Here is a 20,861-nt window from a genome sequence, read left to right on the forward strand (position 1 = left end):
TTAAGTAACCTATCCTTGCTGATTTTAAAATCAATCTCTAAGGCAGGGTGATGAGAATCAATGGGGAGCAGCGGAAAAACAGATTTAGATACTGAGACGGATGGATCATTTGATATTATTAAATCAAGCATTCGATCGCTATCGTTTAAAATGTGGTTATATTGGAGCAAATTACAAAAGAAAAGTGTATCTAGGAACTGGTTAACTGTTACATGATTGGACGACTGAGGTGTGAGTGAATGATTGTCGGAATTTGAAACCCAGGTTAATTGTGGCAAATTAAAATCTCCTAATAATAGGAAACGTGAATTGGATATTTTGTTTTGGTATACATTTGTTAAATTTTTTAGAAATATTTCAAAATATTTAAAATCAACTGGGGGAGGGATATAAACAGCGCAAACGTGTATTAGTAAATTATTACCAATCTCGATTGAGGCCCATAATTCTTCACATGTTGATTCAAACTCAAACATACGAAGAGCTCGATATTTCTTTTGTATTGCTATTAAAACTCCTCCACCCTCTCTTTTACACGGATATGACGATGTTGATGAGCGGTCACGTCGAAAAATTATATATCTATCATCCATAAATTCATGATCAAAAACCGTTTCATTTAGCCATGTTTCTGTAAAAATAATTACATCATAATTTGATTTTAAGATGGATTGATATAGCTCGTCAGTTTTCGTTCTAAGACCTCTTACATTTTGATAAAATATTTTGAGATACACTGTAAATAATATTAAACTTAAATCGCGTGATAAAGATAAAAATAACGAAAGAATTAGAAAAAGTTAGTCTTGTAAGGATTGAAGAGCATCTAGATTTTTTATCAGAATTGCCGGGGACTCATCATTACGACGCACAAATATACGTCCACCACGAACCCATACGTATTTGTAATTCTTGTTCTGCGCTACAATTCTAGTCGTTGCATGGAGACGTTTATTATTAGGAGACAAATGTTCTGAAATGTAAACTTGATTCTTGTTTCCTGCAATTCCTAGATGCGATGCAAATGATGGTACACTTCAGTTTAATACATATTTTACAGGACATTTTGAAGACCTTTTTTTTTGATATGATGTTGATGATTGCGAGTCGTCTATCGTTCTGTTGTCGTTCCGCAGACGCCTCGTCGTCGAACGAAGCCGTGCACCTGCAGCGGCGCCTGCTGAGCCTCAGCTCGGAGCTGGTCACCCTCCGCAACCACCTGCACGTGGGCGGCGCGCCGGGGCCCGCGCCCGCCGGGCCCGCCGTGCCGCCGCGCGCGCCGCTGCCCGCGCCGCCGCCCGCGCCCGCGCCGCCGCCTGCGCCGCCGCCGCCGCGCGCGCCCGCCGGCGACGTCGACGACCTCATCCACCTGCGCGGGCCGCTCACTGAGGACGCCGTGGTGCGCGCGCTGCAGGCGCGCTTCCTCAACAACGACTTCTACACGTCCGTGGGGCCCGTGCTGGTGGCGCTCAACCCTTTCACGGACACCGGCAACGCGCTGACGCCGGGCGCGGCGCGCGCGCAGCGGCCCGAGCTGGCGCGGCTGGTGCGCGACGCCGTGCGCCACCAGGCCGACACGGGCGTGCCGCAGGCCATCGTGCTGTCGGGCGTGTCGGGCTCGGGTAAGACGCACGCGTCCATGGCGCTGCTGCGGCGCCTGTTCGACGCGGCGGGCGGCGGCGCGGAGACGGACGCCTTCAAGCACCTGGCGGCCGCCTTCACCGTGCTGCGCGCGCTGGGCACGGCGGCCACGCGCGCCAACGCGCACTCCAGCCGCATCGGCCACTTCATCGAGCTGCAGGTGACGGACGGCGCGCTGTACCGCACCAAGATCCACTGCTACTTCCTGGAGCACACGCGCGTGGTGCGGCCGCCGGCGGGCGAGCGCAACTACCACGTGTTCTACCAGCTGCTGGCCGGCCTGGCGCCCGACGAGCGCGCGCAGCTGCAGCTGGAGGGGTACGCCGCGGCCGACCTGCGCTACCTGGCCGCGGGCGCGCCGCGCCGCGCCGAGCCCGAGGACGCGGCGCGCTTCCAGGCGTGGAAGGGCTGCCTGGGCGTGCTGGGCATCCCCTTCCTCGACGTACTGCGCGTGCTGGCCGCCGTGCTGCTGCTGGGCAACGTGCGCTTCGCCGACGGCGCGGACGGCGCGGCCGAGCCGGCGGGCGAGGCGGAGCTGGCGGCGGCGGGCGCGCTGCTGGGCGTGGGCGCGGCGGCGCTGCTGCGCGGGCTGGGCGCGGCGGGCGGCGCGCGCGCGCGGGCGGCGGGCGTGCGCGCGGCGGCGTGCGCGGCGGCGGCGGGCGGCGCGCGCGATGCGCTGGCCAAGGCGCTGTACTGCCGCACCGTGGCCACCATCGTGCGGCGCGCCAACTCGCTCAAGCGCCTCGGCTCCACGCTGGGCACGCTGTCCTCCGACTCCAACGAGTCCGTAAGTCGCAATACTGATTTGAAACTCAGTTAATATGTATAAGTAGGTATAATATCATGGTGTGAAACATCAAATGAAGGAGTTTGTTATGAAACAAGCTCTGTCATTCGTTTGATGTAACACACGATGCAGTTTACAATTAAATATTCCATCTTGCCCCCAAAAAGTGACCTTATTATGTATAAATAAAACTATTTAAAAATTTCAAAGTTTCACTGTTTTTCCGGAAATTTTCAAGTAGAACTTCTAGTCCAGCCGTTTTAGGTTTTATCTGGGGAAAAATATATAATTTACCCGAATGTATCATAAACATCAATATATTCAAACCATCATCCCTGTTTTTCTGTAAAATTAGCGGTTTTCGGATTAAATAGCAAACCTGTGAGATTGAGTGAGTGAGAAGAGTATTTTTCAACATGGGATGTCATGGCCATATTCAAAAGACTTACAACGAGCCTACCTACCGTATGTGAATGCATTCTAGTCGCTTTCTTTAAAATTAACTGCAAAATAATGCTAAAATTAAGTTACAGGAAAACTGCAAGAAACATTTTTTAGACAATTTTATGAGGAACAATTGTTTAAACCTCTGTTGTCCTCCGAGCAATAATAATAATAAAAATAGGTCGCGAAATATATAAACGTCGATTTTTCATCTTCATAATAACACCGTAATAAAGGTGTATACAAAAATTCAGCTAAATTTTTGCCCAGATTGTGGTTTAAAATACCTAAAATTACTGAAATATTCTGAATTTATTTTCAAAATTTTAGGTTAAGTAGTTTTGGAGAAAAGTAGCCAAGTTTTAAGTTTCAATCACCTTTTTTAAAATGTATAACATTTTTGAGAGGGGTGGTCTGCGCAGGTGCACCAGGACGCCATGTCGCGGCGCGCGTCCACGGCCGGCAGCGGCGCGCGCGGGCGGGCGGGCGCGCGCTCCATGGCGGCGCTCAACGACGCCGTGCGCCACGCCACCGACGGCTTCGTGGGCATCCTCGACATGTTCGGCTTCGAGGACGCCGCGCCCAGCCGCCTGGAGCACCTGTGCGCCAACCTGTGCGCCGAGACCATGCAGCACTTCTACAACACGCACGTGTTCAAGTCGGCGCTCGAGTCGTGCCGCGAGGAGGGCGTGGCGGCGCTGGCCGTGGAGTACGTGGACAACGTGCCGTGCATCGACCTGCTGGCCTCGCTGCGCGGCGGGCTGCTGGCGGCGCTGGACGCCGAGTGCGCGGCGCGCGGCTCGCCCGAGCGGTACGTGGCGCGCGTGCGGGCGGCGCACCGCGCGCACCCGCGCCTGGCCGACGCGCGCCCGCCGCACGCGCGCCGCTTCGCCGTGCGCCACTACGCCGGCGAGGTCACGTACGACGCCGCCGACTTCCTGGACGCCAACCGCGACGCCGTGCCCGACGAGCTGCTGGCCGCCTTCGACGCGCGCGCCTGCGACTTCGGCTTCGCCACGCACCTGTTCGGCGCCGAGCTGAAGGCGCTGGCGGCGGCGGGCGGGCCGGCCGGCGCGCACTTCCGCGCCTCGCCCGCCGCCGGCGCGCCGCGCGCCTCCACGCTCACGCAGGACTTCCACACGCGCCTCGACAACCTGCTGCGCACGCTGGTGCACGCGCGCCCGCACTTCGTGCGCTGCCTGCGCGCCAACGCCAGCGAGGCGCCGCTGCTGTTCGACCGCGCGTGCGTGGCGCGCCAGGTGCGCGCGCTGCAGCTGCTGGAGACCGTGCAGCTCATGGCGGGCGGCTTCCCGCACCGCATGCGCTTCCGCGCCTTCGCCGCCCGCTACCGCGCGCTGGCCCGCGGCGCCGAGCGCGACTCGGGCGCGGCGTGCGCGCGCGTGCTGCGCTCCGTGGCCGCCGCCGCCGCGCCGCCCGCCTCGCCCGCCGCCGTGCGCTGGGCGCTGGGCACGCGCCACGTGTTCCTCAGCGAGGGCATGCGCCAGGCGCTGGAGCGCGTGAGGCGCGCGCGGCGCGAGGCGGCGGCGCGGCGCATCCAGGCGGCGTGGCGCGCGCGGCGCCGGCCCGCGCCGCCCGCGCCCGCGCCGCCCGCCTGCGACCCGCAGCTCGTCAAGCGCACGTGCTCGCTGTTCGGCCTGGACCTGGAGCGGCCGCCGCCGCTGCCGCCGTCGCGCGCCTACACCGTGGCAGATGGCGTGAAGCTGGGCTACCCGCAGCAGCGCTGCGTGGCGGCCGACTGGGCCGACGGCGCGCTGCAGCTGCGCGTGGGCGACACGGTGCTGGCGCTGGGCGCGGCGCGGCGCGGGCACGTCACCGTGCAGGTGAGCGGCCGCACGGCGCCCGTGCCGCACGCGGTGCTGGCGCCGCCGCGCGCGCCGCGCCCCGCGCCGCCGCCGCCGCCCGCGCCCGCCTGACCACTGCGCGCGCGCTGCTGGACTTGTACATATAGCTGCTAAGTATTTATAGCGAGCCCCGCCCGGAGCAGTGTCACCGTGTCGTCAGTGGAGGCGCAAGGTGGCACTCGTGACATGTGAGTCGTCCGGTGCCAGAGCCCGACATGTGTCAGCGAAGGGCCGGCACCGCGCGCGGAATCATCTATTATTTACTTTGTTTTATTTTGTTTATATAAAATGTAAGTACCGAGCGTCGCGATACTGTGATCACAAGACGGGTCGGGGTGGAAACTCGCAGTTAAAGTTAATGCAATATTCGATACCTTTTTTTTTCGAAAATCCACGACAGAGTTCTTGATTTGTAAACATATCATGTAAGATGAGCTCGCACCGGCCCAGTCGCCGCCGCTGCAGCGCTGCGAGTGCAAACTGCACGAGTGCTGAATTCAGTGGCGTAACTGTACCTACGACGAATACATAGGATTGGTTATCCACGAAAAACGGCCACATTGACATTTTTTAAAATGTTAAAATATGTACTTACAAGCTCTCGCCTCTCGGGCCGGGGCCGCGTCGGGCCATTCGTCCTCACGCCACCTTGCCCAAAGATTTTATACTATTAGTTATGTCACTAGCGCGTCGAGATTGAGGCGGACAATGGTGACTGAGATTGTCTTTATTTAATTTAGTCGCAGAGTGCAAACAAACGAAAGTTATTTAAACAAATAATACCTCGAATGTTGTCCACAATTAAAAAAAAAATACAAAATTGTGCATGTGATTTGCGCTCAATGGAGTAGCTAAATTCGGATTACATTTTGCGGTGATTTTGTAAGCACGTAATATATCTAATAGTATAAAATCGTTGGCCCTGTCAGCGTGCAGTAGTTACGCCACTACAGTTTTATCGCATTTATTGTATTATTTTTAATTTAATTTAAAAAAAGAGAACTGAGAACCTGGTTTGCCGGATATCGGCCGAGCGTTTCGTCACTTCTTTGTGTCCAAGTAGGTATAGTGTGCGCTAAACTTGTAGTCCGCTCTGAAGTTGCAACACGCCGAACTCTTATATCCCGCTTGGATATACTTTTGTACACGATCAGAATGCACTTCAAGTTTGGGGCACACTATACTTAAAAATCTTGCCCATCACTGCTGATAACTTGCTACCTTCTGCTCGATGTGAATATTCATGTTTAATATTATTACTTATATTTAAAACATATTTGTATTTTGTATTATTTTTGTGATAGCGACTACCGAGATGAATCGTATTGAAATATGTCGATTTCCAAGTGCAGGCGCGACGGGCTGTTCGCCGACTCCAAACTCGGTGTTGGGACTGAGAGACTCACTCTAAGACATTGTAGACTATCGCTCGACGAGTGACCACTGGCCGCGCAGTGTGCGCCGGCGCAGTCCGCGAGCAGCCCGACTCTGGTACCTTGACTCTATGTTTGTAACATTTAGATGTACGGAAATAAAAACATATTTTTCAAAATATCTTTTATTTAATTATTATCGATACACAAAATAATTTTGGAATGTGAAGCCTGCGCCCTTCCCTGAGGCGGGGGGCGCACCCCTCCCCTGCGGCGGGGGCGCACGACGCGCGGACCTCGCGCCGTACGAATACAAATTTTACAAAGGTACACGTCACATATGACACAAAAATTCATTCGAGAAAACGGTTACAAACATTAAATAGAAAATTGATCCGAAGATTAAAAGTGTAATAATAATTATATATCTACATTTCTACAACGGTACGCTAGTTCTCTCTTAACACAGCACAACAGTACAATAAAAGATTTATATTAAAAATGCAATAGTATTGAGTTTACAACATCGTACAACGCTACATCTACAGCGAACAACAACGCACCGACGGCTGCGACAACAGAGCACTCGCACTGTCACTCGCTGCACTCCCTAGCGTAGCTAACACATTCACACCACTCGTTACGCCTGCGACTTACGAACTTAAAATATTAAAGCTATGGTGTTACGATTGTGAGACAGATGTAGATGAGCCCTTCGCGCTCGAGAACGCGCGGGCGTAACGCGTTACAGATACAGTGTAGCGCTGTTCTGTGATGATGAACCGCAGAGAAGGAGTAGAAATCCTGTCTCTCGAGGTTCATCATGATTCGTTTCTAATTCTCTCTATCTTTAATATTATGTTAGACAGAGCGAGAGAGAGAAAAAGCTTGGTTACAGAACAGTGGCACTGGTGTCTGAGTCCAGTCACTCGGAGCATCATCGAAATGTTCTACGTTTGTACACGACTACTCGTAGTCTCGCGTCGGACGTCGGTCCGCTGGCGCACATCTAAGGAAAATTTGGCCACAGATACACCACACAGGTACGATTGCACGGTTAGTATAAGTAATATTAATTAATTATTATTTAAAATATAGCTTAAAGCTCAAACATTACAGGCAAGTATTGTATAAACATTGCATATCATACTGTAACAATGTATTTCAACAGTACACGAAGTAGCAATAACACGTTCGTGGGGCAACGTCTATTGATTGGAACGACAGAATGTCAATTTTTGAATATTTTTTTAATTTTTAATACAATTTTATTTTTAATATATAACGTTCCACCAAACGACATCGCCCACAAGTCTCAGATATTAATTCTAAAGTCCAGACACGGGTTCTACATTCCGAGTGCCGCCAAACACTCGGGCCGACGCAGAGCGCACTTCACGCGACCAACTGACGAAGGTCCAACAATGAGCAGGCGCACACCGACTGCGCGGACTGCGGGTCCGTACCTCACACAAAAAGCTACATTTAGAACTTCCATTTCATTCACCGAGGTTTATATTAAGTTGTCTCCTCACTCCGGCCGGGCTAAGTTATCTTCGGCGAGATAGGAAGACGACGCAGAGCCTTACGATAGCCGACGACCCGATCTTTTACTGAACGTGCTTTGATCGCGCTATTATCATGAATCCGTTCAAAGGTTTGTGCGTGACGTAAAGACTGAGAGATAAAACAGAATGTCATTAAACGGTATATTTATGGTCGAGGAAGTGTCAAAGTTCGCGTACACAGCACGGGAGCGGAAGGTCACGTGGACCTTTCGAAATGGCAATCGCCGTGTCGCCGCCCGCAGGGACTGATGGTCGGTGACGGGGAAAAGGTCTCTTCAAAATAACAACCAACGCAGTCTGAACACATAAATTAAAATATAATCGTTGTGGTCGTGTTGTTCAGAGATGACATTTGACATAGTATCAGTTGCGATGATGACATTACAGTTACTTAATCTATTCAGTTTAACTCTGGATGTAGTGGTGAGACAATGGCCGACCGCGCAATGTGGGAACAAACTTTTTTGTTTCTTTAAAGAATGTTCCGAAAGTTTTACACCGCCGCGTCGTTGGAGCTGTCAGTTGTCACCGTTCGACACTCGTCTGTCACCTCATCACTACACCCAAAGTCTTCCAAAACAAACTAGCACTAGAAGCTGTGGGCGGGCGCTCAAACAGTAGCCGAACAACAATAAGAGAAATAGTATAAAATGGCTTGCCCTGTAAACGCACGGAACCACTTCATCTTAACAATATTAGCGTCAATTCGGTCGCACAAAACATTGAAACTAAAACCAACATACATTCTGTTAAAAATATGTAAACAACAATTTTAAAAACTTTTGGTGCATGATCGCATCAGTTTTGTGTACAACCGAACGAAAACGTCTACACCGAAACACCGGACAAAGCGCGAACTGCTTGCGCGGCGCGCACGTCAAGCGAGAGTCGCGCTCGCTGCGGCGGGCGACGGGTCGGCGACGGGCGGGCGACAGGTCGGCGACAGCAGTCGCCGGTTGGCGGCGGGGCGAGATTCAGTCTCCGTTTCGTTGACACTTCGATTTTTAACAAATTCATAGTATGTTCATTGTACAATTTCGAAAGACGATTCGATGAGTATAAGAAATACAACCGTACTTAGCTACAACAGCACGCACAACAAACGTCACAGAGACTATAACATGGTAAAGAGAACAACTCGAACACGAGTAAGGCAGTGAGCGGTCTCGAACACTTCATCATAATACATTTATAATTCATACACTTATTTCATTTACATCATTATTTCATAACACAGTAATATTGTAATAACTCCAATTCAATTGAAAATTACAAATAGCAGAACAGCATGGTACAGAGACATCGAATAATAATAATTATTGTTCGCCGACAGGAACTCTCCCGGTACAGGCCGAGGGCGAGCGATATGAATAAACAGAAATATAGTTATAATAAAGACTAAAACCTGCTCGTCGCTCGGTTTATTGAATAAAATATTTACAATGTTTGTGACGACAGCGCGTCCACATATGGCGCGCCTCGCTCGCACGTGCGCTGTTCTCTGTCGAACTTGTGACAGCTCCACAGTGCGAGTCGACAATTCGTCTCTATCTGTCAATCTTATACGAAACTATACAATATGTAGATGAAATAGAGAACAAAATAATGACGAATTTGAAACTCGCACTGTCAAGTTCAGTCGAAGTGAACTTTAGCGCCACTTTCGTGTGCTTTTCGTTTTGCTCATTTAATATAACAAATTGCCCAGAGAAGTCAACAATTGAAAGAATGTTCGCTTGAAGAGAGCGCACACGAGAGCACACTTCAGGCGGCGAGTGTCGGCCGCGTCGGAGCGTCGTGCTATTAATATCTGGGGCGTCACTCCCAGTCGACAGTCAGCATTTTATTACTGTGAAGTGCACGTCTCGAACATTACATGTAATATCGACTCGATATCGAAACAAAAATAGCTTTTTAAAATACAAATGGACGATGATAGTGTCAGCACAGTGATGGCGCTGGGGCGGAAGGCTCAGAAAATACGATCGTGGTTTTTTTACTGTTTTAACGTCAACGCGATGGGCGGGCGGCAGGAGGAAGTGCGTCCTCGTCCGCACAGACCGGGAGCTCTGCCGCGTAGGGCGGGCGGGGTAGGGGGCGTGGGTCAGCCTGGAAACTGTCTGCCCCTTCCTCGCGGCAAGAGAACGTTTCATCACCCTCGGTGTTGCTCCGAGTCGGTGAGCTTTTCGAATTTTCTTTTAATAAAAATACTTAGGTATCTATTGACGACCCTCACTTCCAAAGATATCCCGATGGGTAGAAAAAGTACTTAAAATATTTTTTATGTGGACTATATAATCCATCACAGAGACACTCGTTTTCGTCCGTTTGTAAAAAGGTTACAGAGTAGTGTATAGGCTTATTTCGGTAGGCACTGGCATCTATCGGATTAGCGTTCGGCTCGCAGTGTTCTTTCGGAGAAATACTTTGCTTTTCAGTCAGAAAGTTCTTTAGTTAGTTCTTCGCTGGAGTTGAGAGGCGAAGACACTGACGGCGTACAAGGCGCGGCCACGCGTCACAGCTCGCCGCGGCGCAGCACGCAGCACAGCGCGGCGAGCGAGGCGCGCGCGCGCGGCGCCGGGCGCTAGTCGCGCGCGATGGGCGTGCTGCAGGCGTGCGAGCGCGGCCGCCGCTCCACCGGCGTGCGCGGCGAGGCGGCGTCCGCGTCTGCGTCCGCGTCCGCGCCCGCCGCCTGCGTGTGCGCGTCCGCGGCCGCCGCGTCGGCGCCGGGCGCGCCCAGCGACGCGAACACGCCGCTGGCCGACACCTCGCGCACGCAGCGCTTCTGCTCCGCTGCCAAGTGGAAACGTTATCATGTGTTACATCATACGAGTGTAACGTCCTGATGATTTTCGGTCGGCGCAGTCATTATCAGTCTAATTTTAAATCCACCACAAAACTTAGTTCTCTCAGAATAGGAGATTAGAACTGTGGTCCAACGGAATGTAAGTGTATCGCTCGACAGACCGGGAAGCGACCACCGCCTCCCGGCCTGCGTGTCGCTACTGAGAATGTCTCGGCTTGCGAATGTCTCGAGCCAGTGCTCACCGACAAGGTTGTGCAGGTTGTCGATGACCACCTCGCTGTTGTAGGCGGCCTCCACCGCGCGCTGCAGGAACGCCGTCCACGCGCTCAGCTCCGCCTCCTGCAACGAACGAGCACAGCGTCACACCACGACAACAGTTCACTTATTTTCCAGCTAGAATTAAATTCGAGACGAGACGAAAAACGTGCTCATCTCTTAACATATCGCACAACCATCTTCTTATCCTAATTTTTTATTTATTTATTTAAGCCTTCACAATCTAAATTACATAATATTTATTACATGCTTTATAGTTAAATTTCATCCCACTGCTGGGCAAAGGCCTCCCCCTTATCCTTAGGCCTTATCCTAATTACTAGATTATAAATGCAGTTGTAATATTCTTCGCTCGTCGCTACAAAAATTGAATGCAGTCGCTGAGCTCTCGTTGAGAAACGATCATTATGACTTGTACCAATTAACGTGTGCTATCAGGCCGCAAGGAGAATCAAAGAATAATGTCAGTGTCAAAACACTCAAAGAAACACTGTAGTGCGAGCCAAAGAGAACGGATTGATATTTCGATGGTATTTAGTGAAAATTTCTCAGCTGCGTTAAATTATTTAAAATTAAGACATGCAGATTTTTTTAAAGCTACACCAGCCGTCAGCAAGTCGCGCGTGTGGTGCCGAGACCGTGCACAGCTCGGTGCTAAATGATAACTACGAGTATCAACTAGTGGCATTCACTTAACGTAACTAGCTTTCCTTACTATATGTTAAGCAGTAAATAATCCAACAATGAATCTTGCCGAAACTAATCGTCATCAAGAAGGCAGCACCCGCTCATTAAAGTATCTGATCATTACAAGATTCATAAGCTTGTGCCGATTACCACGAACGAGGCAGTCACGCGGCGCGGGCCGAGGACACAGTCATTAGCGTTTGCGTTTTTGCTGTATTTGGTAATCAGATTTATATACTCATATACACGAACATATCACCGTTCAGATTTATATACTCATATACACGAACATATCACACGTTCTACAGGTTTGGTCCTTTGATTTGAAGACATCAATTGAGCTCGACTGCAATCACCTCAAGAGACAGTTCAATGATGGCAGCGCGCTAACTCGAAAGGAACACAATGATACCCATTCACAGATTCCTACGCGGCATCGTATCGGACTGCACATCGTTTAGATTTGTCATCAATGTATCTCATGTGTATAACTAAATAAGTGGCAGGTATGTTATAAAAATTTCAGTGATAAGATAGAAACCCTGTCTCTCGGCGAAGGGCCCATTAGGTGCAGCTATGCTTATTTTTACGGCCAAGCTGTGTTTTAGTTTGAAAATACAGAAAGTGAACAATTACGGTCTTGGTTTGAACAACCGAGGACTATTTAGCGATGTTTTCTTTAGGAGCAGTTTGACTAAGCTTGAAGTTAGACCTTGACTTGGCTGAAGAGTACAGTCTAATATAGTAGCGGGCATTTAGAAGTGGTTTCAGAAGTATATTAAGGAACAACAAGAACCTGTTTAACTACGCGACTACATATAGAAACGCTGTATCACTTCGTGGCACGTTTTTTTCATCGGGGTAACCTGAACTAGCCGCGGAACCTATCACAAGAACTATATTTAAAATGAAAACCCTAAATTGACCGGAGGCGGAAATCGAAAGGAAGTATCCTAAGTAAGTCATTCAGTGGTGGCAGGCGCACAGGAGAGGGCAGTGGGCAGGTCAGAAGCCGTACGAGCGTCGCTCCTGGTGTCGGGTGTCAGCCGCCCGCGCCCCGCGCCCCCCGCGCTTGCGTGTGACGTGTACATGACTCATTACTCACAGGTCTACATTCAACAATTTCCGGGATACCGTCCTCCTCCCAAACAGCAGCATTTTACCAACGCCGCCAATCACAAAACATTTCATTAACATCGGTCGACCCGTTCTGAAGTGATGCACTTACATCGATTTGGCAATTTATTTGTATTTTTATAGAGTTCATCTCGTACTAACGGACGTCCGTGACTTCGCGATATATTCGAATCTGATACATGACTTCGCAGAACGCAACAGTAGCTCTCGAAAGGAAGTTGTCCAGTCTTTGTTACATTTTTGATTGATGCTCCACTTTTATTGGTTGTAGCGTGATGTTGTACAGCTTCCCTCGATAATTTGACAATCCATAAAGATTTTTAAATTCGATAATTCCTACAACAGCCAAACCTAACCAAACAAACAAATAAATAAACAAAATTTTCAGCTTTATATCAGTATAGATTTTAATAAAAAACGGAATCCGTAGCGGTCGGTGACACCGTCATACCACATCGACATTGTTAGTACAAGTTTACAATTGGGAATACTCATACAATGTACCTTATAACTAACCGTGTTTAATTAACTACCTAGCTCGCTACCTACACTCTACAGGTAGCTACTATACCTGTAGAGTGTAGGCAGCGCGCGCCGGTCGCTAGCCGCTAGCGCGGTACAGTTACTCGGTACTGCCAGCTAATCAATTTAACGCTAACTCTGTAACAGCGCGGTCTCCACTAACAACATCGTTTGCTAATTTTCTTTATCTCAACTTTACTCCAGCATGACCAGTGTGAAGCTAATACGCTCCAGGTTGGGTATCCACCCAGAGAAGACGAGATACGGAGCTTCGACCCATAAAGCCCGCTGCTCCCATGGTGAAACTCGTGTATTTCCAAGACCGACCCAGGGCTTGAACCCACGACCTCTAGATCCGAAGCGGCGTAGGCGGCTAACTACTGGACCGACGAGACAATTGAAAGATTTATTTTCTTTACAAATTAGCTCTTCACTACAATCTCATCTGATGGTAAGTGATGATGCAGTCTAAGATTGGAGCGGGCTAAATTGTGAGGAGGGGGAAGAAAATACACACCCCTTTTGGTTTCTACACTACATCGTACCGGAACGCTAAATCGCTTAGCGGTACGTCTTTGTTGCTAGGGTGGTAACTAACCGCGGCCGAAGCCTCCCACCAGCCAGACCAGGACCAAATAAAAAAATATTAATCGACCCAGCCGGGGATCGAACCCAGGACCTCCATTTTGTAAATTCACCTAGATCAAATCAAGATTATAATTTCAAAATTCGCAGTAGACACTAGTCTTATCTAGCGGCGATGTTGTTGTTTTATGCATAGTTGCAGAAATTGTCTACCTTTGGCAAAGGTGCCTGTAGTTTTATAGGCAACTATTCACTTCAGTCTTCAGACTGAACACAGAAGTCTGGCGGTAGTGCTTCCCCTGATAGTATGTAGCAAGTGCACAAGTGTAACATCTCCGAGACAGATTCGCGCCTACAGCGGAGACTAATGAACCCGCGTCTGGCCGCGCGTGACGCGCGCCTAGCTCAAGAGCTGCTCGACATTTCCAGCTGGCAGTGGAAACTCGTGCTGAACCTCTCCCATACTACCCTAACACAGAACTGGAGACCTGGCTGGCTGGTAGAGAAGCTAAACCAACCCCTATCTAATCTCCAAATTACCTAAGGATTCCTTTTTGGTAAAAAAAAAAATTATTTTTGCCTTGAAGCAAATCTTTGAAAACGTAAAATTAAAAGACCAGTCCGATCTTTTAAATTTTTTTTTTTGTAAAAACATTCTACGAGTATAAGACAAACAACCGACTAGGTAATTTAGATTTTGATCCTTTTTGAATTATTTCTCTATAGTAGGTATAATGACAATACAGATTACTTGAAGGTTAGATTTTTTAAAAAATCCTGACTTTGGAGATATAGGAGTTGATTTAGCACCTCTAAATACAGCCAAGTCTCCAGCTCTGTGTTACGGTAGTATGGTAGGACCAGGACAAGGTTTCAGTTTGTCTCAATACCTAATCAGAAGCGTGCACCGGCTCTCGGAGCAGCCGCGCCGGCACGCGCGGCACGCGCCGCGTACGACAATAGACACGCAGGGCTTCGGTACCACAGGATCTGTCCTATACACTTTCATGGGTATTTTTGCATCACTAATTTTTTAACGATTAAAAACTACTAAACAAGGATAAGAGAACTTTTTTGTGCTTATACGAAAATATCATGACAAGTCGTTGCAATACCACTATCATATTTGCACAAGTTAAGCTATATACTTAATCAGATTTTTTTTAAAAATATATTTGAATGTAATTTTTTTTTAATAGTGTGTTGTGTCAACCCTGCGGCGCGCGGCAACAGCCACGGTCAGGGCCGCGCCGGTCGCTGCACCACATCGCTGCTGATGTCATCGCGACGTCATCTGCAAATTATGTAAATGCACTGGCGACCGTGCCCGCTGTTGGCTTCTCAACACAGGGAACCTAGTCGCAAAGGTGGGCGTGCCTCACAGACAGTGGACAGTGGGACAGTTTTAACAACTTTTAACTTTTTCTCTTTCAGTAGAGCGACAGTATCCAGGAGGATTGACCAGGATAGTACAGACACAGAACTATCTCATTGTCGTTTATAATACCGCGTCTTTCGAACTCTATGTGACGATGAAGGCGATCGACTCTTTTTTTAGCGACACTAAACTACAGTGTAGCTGATCATATATGCTTTACGGATATGCGTAAACGTCAAAGTCAACGTATCATGCCGCGTTTCCTCACCGCCGCAGCAGACGGTGCTGCGTACCTTTACGCTTGTTTTGTAATGGTCAAAATGCCGCTCGACGACTCATTGGTGTGGTGGAGTTGGTCGGCGTACACAGCTCGGCCGCGGCGCTGGCAGGCCCGAGCGCGCCCGATATAACGATGACGCCGCTGGTAATGAAGACAGGCACGTATCACGCGCCGCCGCCCGCCGCCCGCCGCCCGCCGCCCGCCGCCGCACATCATACCGGAAGCATTACATGGGCACTGTGTCGGCGATGTGTTCATCGGCCGGTACTGAAAAATCTTCTTAAAGACCTCCCGATGACAAAAATTTCGGAAAAATCTATTTTGAAGAGTCAATGACAACAACAAGAAACGACAGTGTTACCTTACTACTGTTACATACTGTAATTAAACAACTTAACGTTTTCCGGTGATTTTGTTATAAATTTAAACACGCAGAGGTCGACGTACAGAGAACAAAGATAGGGCTGCTAATTCTCTAAGTGGAACCACTTTTTTCGGTAGCATACGTAATGTTTCCTGCAAAATTTCAGCACCTCGCTGGCTCAGGCGGAAAACACGCCATTGTAAAGAGGCCTAGTGACATAAATATTGTTATACGGGCCGGGCCAGATCCGGTGTATCATCACAATTTAGCCGGTTGGAGAGATGTAATGAAAGACTTGGTTTGTATCGAATTGTATCGGATGTATTGAATGTATTGAATATATCTACAGTTTACATTAAATAATATTAGGTACGCGCGACAGTAAACGAAATCTAAACGACCAATCACAATAACGCTGGTTGATATCGCGTACTATAAAACCGCGGCGCCGATGGTCGCGGTATCATTCCACACTAGAATTTGATGTAGGTACGTACTCCGATGATCGGCGGCTCGCGAAGACTGGACTTATATATCGGCTCGCCTTGCGCGCATAGTTAGTCAGCTGCCGCAAGGCGCAGCGAGCGGATGTATGTAGGTAGGTAGCTACAGTACTCATCCCCTAGTGAAAACGTACAGGCAGTCTAGACACTCGCCCGGATCTTGTTGTTTTCAAAATCGGCTTGATCTGTTTGCACGTTGCTGGAGGTCTTGAATCTTGCGTCTTCACTGATGATTCGGGCTTCGAAGTTGTAGCTTTCTGCTCTGTGCGCTTCGTATACTGCTCGGAATCGTCTGTGTTGATCGTGTATGCAGGCTTGAGTCTGTCAATTGATATGACTGCGGAACGTCTCTCTGGCAACTGTAGCTTGAAGGTCTTGCTGTCTCGTTCTAGCACCTTGAATGGACCTTCGTATGTTGCTTGTAGAGGTTTTCTAACTGCATCGTTTCTTAAAAACACGTATTCGCATGTTTGGAGATCTTTGTGTACGAATACGGCTCTTTTGTTTCCGTGCGAGGCTATTGGTTGGCTGGGCTTGACTGAATTGATTGATTCGCGTAGTCTGCTCACATAATCATAGTTCAAGTCTTGCTCGTTTGATGACGTAGTAGTGAAAAAATCACACGGCAGGCGTAGATTTCTTCCGTAGGTGACTTCGGCGGCGCTGACGTTAGTGTCTGTTCGTACTGCAGCTCGTAGACCCAAAAGTACTGTTGGTAGCTCGTCGATCCACGTAGTATGTTGCGATAGACGGGCTTTCAGTGATGTCTTGAGCGAGCGGTGCCATCGTTCAACAATTCCGTTTGCTTGCGGATGGTATGGCGATGTACGGGTATGTTGTATGCCCATAGTTCTCAGCAGCTTCGTGAACAGGTTGCTGGTGAAGTTTCTACCCTGATCTGTAGTGACGTAGCTGGGTGTACCATATCGACATATCCAGTGCTCGTAGAATATCTTCGCGACTGATTCTGCAGAGATGTTGTCGGTAGGTACAGCTTCGGGCCATCTCGTTGCTCGATCGATCATTGTGACGAGATATCGATATCCTTCGGGAGACGTCTCTAGAGGGCCCACGCAGTCCAAATTCACGTGCTCGAACTTATCGCTCGGTGGGAATGTTGATGGGCTGCTCTTCGTGTGGCGTTGTACCTTGCATCGTTGACATTGAATGCAGTTCTTCGCTAACTCTCTGACTTCAATGTTCATTTCAGGCCAAAAGAATCTCTCCGTGACGAGTTTGAGTGTAGATCGTATGCCTGGGTGACTGATGTTGTGAACAGCGTCGAATGCGGCTTTGCGAAATTCCGTAGGTATGTACGGACGAGCAGACGATGTCGATGTTTCGCAGTAGATCGGCGACTTCAAGTTTGGTACTATGATTTTCTTTATCGAGAGATTTTCTTGTTCTTGAAGTTTTTTGATTACATTGCTCTCTTTGTCTTGCGCTTCTGCGATTTTTTCATAGTCGAGCGTCGATGGATATGACACACTGTCGATAGGAACGCGACTCAGTGCATCGGCGACTACGTTGTCCTTCCCGTTGATATGACGAATATCAGTTGTGAATTCACTGATAAAGATCAGCTGTCTCGCTCTTCGCGGTGTTTCGGTCGTGGAAGGCGGCTTCTGTAGTACGTATGTCAACGGTTTGTGATCGCAGAATATTATCAGGCTTCGTCCTTCGAAAGTTTTCCTGAAGTGTTTGATTGCCATGTAGATTGCGAGTAGCTCTCTGTCAAACGTGCTGTACTTTTTCTGAGCGTCTGAGAATTTCTTCGAAAAATATCCGAGCGGTTGCCATGCTTCGTTGACGTATTGTTGTAACACAGCACCGGCTGACAGGTCCGAAGCATCGCTGAATATTGCGAGCTGCGCTTCGTGCGATGGATGTGCTAGCAGGGCTGCGTTTTGTATGGCTTCTTTGCACGCTTCGAATGATTTCGTTGCTTCGTCGCTCCATTCAATTTTTGTCCGATCTTTTTTCTTCGAGTTGTGTAAGTAGGCGTGAAGTGGAATTTGAATTTCGGCTGCTTTCGGAATGTGTTCTCTGTAGAAATTCGTCATTCCAAGGAATCTTCGTAGCTCTTCGATAGTTTTCGGTTTTTCGTACTTGCAGATTGCTATGATTTTTTCTTCAGGCGGTTTGATTCCCTTTTCGCTCACGTTGAAACCGAGAAACTTGACTTCAGGTTGACCAAATACACATTTTGAAGGGTTGATTGTGATCCCGTTTTCTTCCAGTCTTTGTAGAACCATTCGTAGGTGTTTTTCATGCGTGGTTGCATCGGGACTTGCGACTAGAAGATCGTCGATGAATGCGAAGACGAAGTCAAGGCCGTGTAGTACTTCGTGGATGAACCTTTGGAAGGTCTGTCCGGCGTTTCGTAGTCCCGGCGTCATCCGAGGGAACTCAAATAATCCCATGGAAGAAATTAGGGCTGTCTTCGCTATGTCTTCTTCTCGGACTCTAATTTGCTGGTAAGCTCGGTTGAGGTCGATGGTTGAAAATATCGTCTTGTGCGCCAGTTGATGTGTGAAGTCCTTTATGCGAGGTATCGGGTAGCGGTCTGGTATCGTGCAGCTGTTGAGTCTTCGATAGTCACCGCAGACTCGTATATCCCCATTCTTCTTCGGAACGACGTGTAGTGGCGATGACCAAGGGCTTTTGCTTGGGCGGCATATTCCTTGCTCGATCATGTTTTCGAACTCTTTTCGGACGAGTTCATACCGATGTGGTGCGATGGGACGAGGGCGACAATGCAGTGGAGGGCCAGTCGTTTCGATGACGTGTTCGACGTTGATTTTTGGTGACAGCTTCATCGACGTCAGTCTTGTCACTCCGGGATAATCAGCCAATATGTTGTGGTATGACTCTTGCACGTCGATACTTCGTATGGTAGGTATGTTGGTTGCACAGATGAACGACTGCGATGTTAAACTCGTCTTGCCATCGATGAGTCTTCTGTTCTTCAGATCGACAATCAACTGGTGATGCTTCAAGAAATCAGCTCCGATGATTGGTTTGCTGACTTTCGCGACGATGAATCTCCATTTGAACACTCGACGTAAGTTGAAGTCTAGTGCCATAGTCTTCTCACCGTAGGTCGGGATGACTGTATTGTTAGCGGCGTAGAGTTGAAACTTCAGTGGCTTCGGTGTTTGCTTCGCAGTTGGCGGTATAACGGAGATGTTCGCCCCGGTGTCGATCAGGAATGATGTTCCAGTCTTCTTGTCGGTGACAAACAAGCGGTATGAAATTTCGGATACGCCGGATCCCGCTTCGTCCAGCGTAACTATTAGTTTTCCGACTTCGTCTGGTAGGAGCACGGCTTAGTGCATCTTCTTGCAGCTGCCCCATAACGCCGGTGATAAAAACAGTACGGCGACGGTGTCGAGCTTCGAGATCTGCGTCCGTTCGAGTTTGTCCGATTGCGTCGATAGTTTGGTCTTCCGCGGTGTTGGCAGTTTTGGTGAACCATCTTCAGCGCAGCGACTTCAAGTGACAGCTTCCTTATCTCTTCGACTAGGAACTTCGTATCGCTGGGTGGAACGCTCGTACTGGGGCTTTCGACGGCTGCGATGTGTGAGCTTGGGCTTGATTCCACCATCTTGTCGGCCAATATAGCGAGCTCGTCTAGTGCGGTCTTCGTGCTGAATGATTCGCTTGCGGCGAGTACAGATCGCACATGTGATGGTAAGTGATTAGTCCACAGTATGCGCAGCGTTGAATCCGGGACCTTTTCTCTGGCAAGAAATCTCATGCGGCGAAGTAACTGAGTAGGCTTTTGGTCTCCTAGCTCGATTTCAGACAGCAGCTTTTGCAGCTGGCGGCTGTCAGATTCTTCGTATGCGGAGATGAGGCGGTTCTTCACTGCGGTGTATAGGTCCGTTGCCGGTGGATCGAAGAGTATATCGGAAATTTGCTCGATATCTTCCTTTTGTAGTTGCGCAATGACCATTTGTGCCAACTGGTCCTGACTTTTTTTGAGATCAGCAGTGGCTGCTTCGAAACTGATGAACCAAAGTCGTGGCTTGTCTCTCCAGAAAGGTGGAACTCGCATTGATAAGGCGATTCCTGCGATTTCCCCCTGGCTATCTGCTACTGAAGCGTTGTTAGGTGATGCCATTTTTTATTATTATTTTTTTTAATTACTAATGTTTTTTACTTTTCTTCTTTTTTTTTTTAGTTGATTGTAATTTTTTTCTTCTTTTTTTTTTTTTTGGCTTTTCACCGTGACGCGCTTGCTTGTTGTTCGTCGGGTGTGCTTCTGTTGTTCTTCGGATTTTTTTGTCGGGGTGCTTGTTGTTCCTCGGGGTCACCACTTTAGCCGGTTGGAGAGATGTAATGAAAGACTTGGTTTGTATCGAATTGTATCGGATGTATTGAATGTATTGAATATATCTACAGTTTACATTAAATAATATTAGGTACGCGCGACAGTAAACGAAATCTAAACGACCAATCACAATAACGCTGGTTGATATCGCGTACTATAAAACCGCGGCGCCGATGGTCGCGGTATCATTCCACACTAGAATTTGATGTAGGTACGTACTCCGATGATCGGCGGCTCGCGAAGACTGGACTTATATATCGGCTCGCCTTGCGCGCATAGTTAGTCAGCTGCCGCAAGGCGCAGCGAGCGGAT

General features: G+C 49.0%; 3 protein-coding genes across 6 annotated transcripts in view; 1 reads left to right on the forward strand and 2 right to left on the reverse strand.

Moving 5' to 3' along the window:
- Positions 1 to 6,286, forward strand: part of LOC112043397 (myosin-A) — a 29,009-nt gene extending 22,723 nt beyond the window's left edge. For all 4 annotated transcript variants that reach the window (XM_052885768.1, XM_052885767.1, XM_052885769.1 and 1 more), the window contains 2 exons: positions 1,137 to 2,428; positions 3,295 to 6,286. In XM_052885768.1, coding sequence (XP_052741728.1) covers positions 1,137 to 2,428; positions 3,295 to 4,806 — 2,804 coding nt within the window. In that variant the 3' untranslated portion in view covers positions 4,807 to 6,286. The remainder of the gene's footprint in view (positions 1 to 1,136; positions 2,429 to 3,294) is intronic.
- LOC112043410 (uncharacterized) overlaps positions 6,277 to 20,861 on the reverse strand; it is a 38,752-nt gene continuing 24,167 nt past the window's right edge. Inside the window, exons 3-4 of the mRNA XM_024078811.2 lie at positions 10,724 to 10,820; positions 6,277 to 10,468 (exon numbers count right to left, since the gene is read on the reverse strand). Of these exons, the coding sequence (XP_023934579.1) occupies positions 10,260 to 10,468; positions 10,724 to 10,820 (306 nt within the window). The 3' untranslated portion in view covers positions 6,277 to 10,259. The remainder of the gene's footprint in view (positions 10,469 to 10,723; positions 10,821 to 20,861) is intronic.
- LOC128198778 (uncharacterized) lies at positions 19,312 to 20,833 on the reverse strand. The gene has a single exon (XM_052885770.1). The coding sequence runs from the start codon at positions 20,337 to 20,339 to the stop codon at positions 19,509 to 19,511; it is 831 nt and encodes a 276-aa protein (XP_052741730.1). The 5' UTR covers positions 20,340 to 20,833; the 3' UTR covers positions 19,312 to 19,508.

Source organism: Bicyclus anynana, chromosome 15 (assembly GCF_947172395.1).
Source record: "Bicyclus anynana chromosome 15, ilBicAnyn1.1, whole genome shotgun sequence".
Classification (NCBI taxonomy): Eukaryota; Metazoa; Arthropoda; class Insecta; order Lepidoptera; family Nymphalidae; genus Bicyclus; species Bicyclus anynana.

What these genes read in the sequence shown, in the direction of transcription:
- LOC128198778 (XM_052885770.1), bottom strand. Translation starts at nt 20,339, where the DNA reads ATGGCATCACCTAACAACGCTTCAGTAGCAGATAGCCAGGGGGAAATC.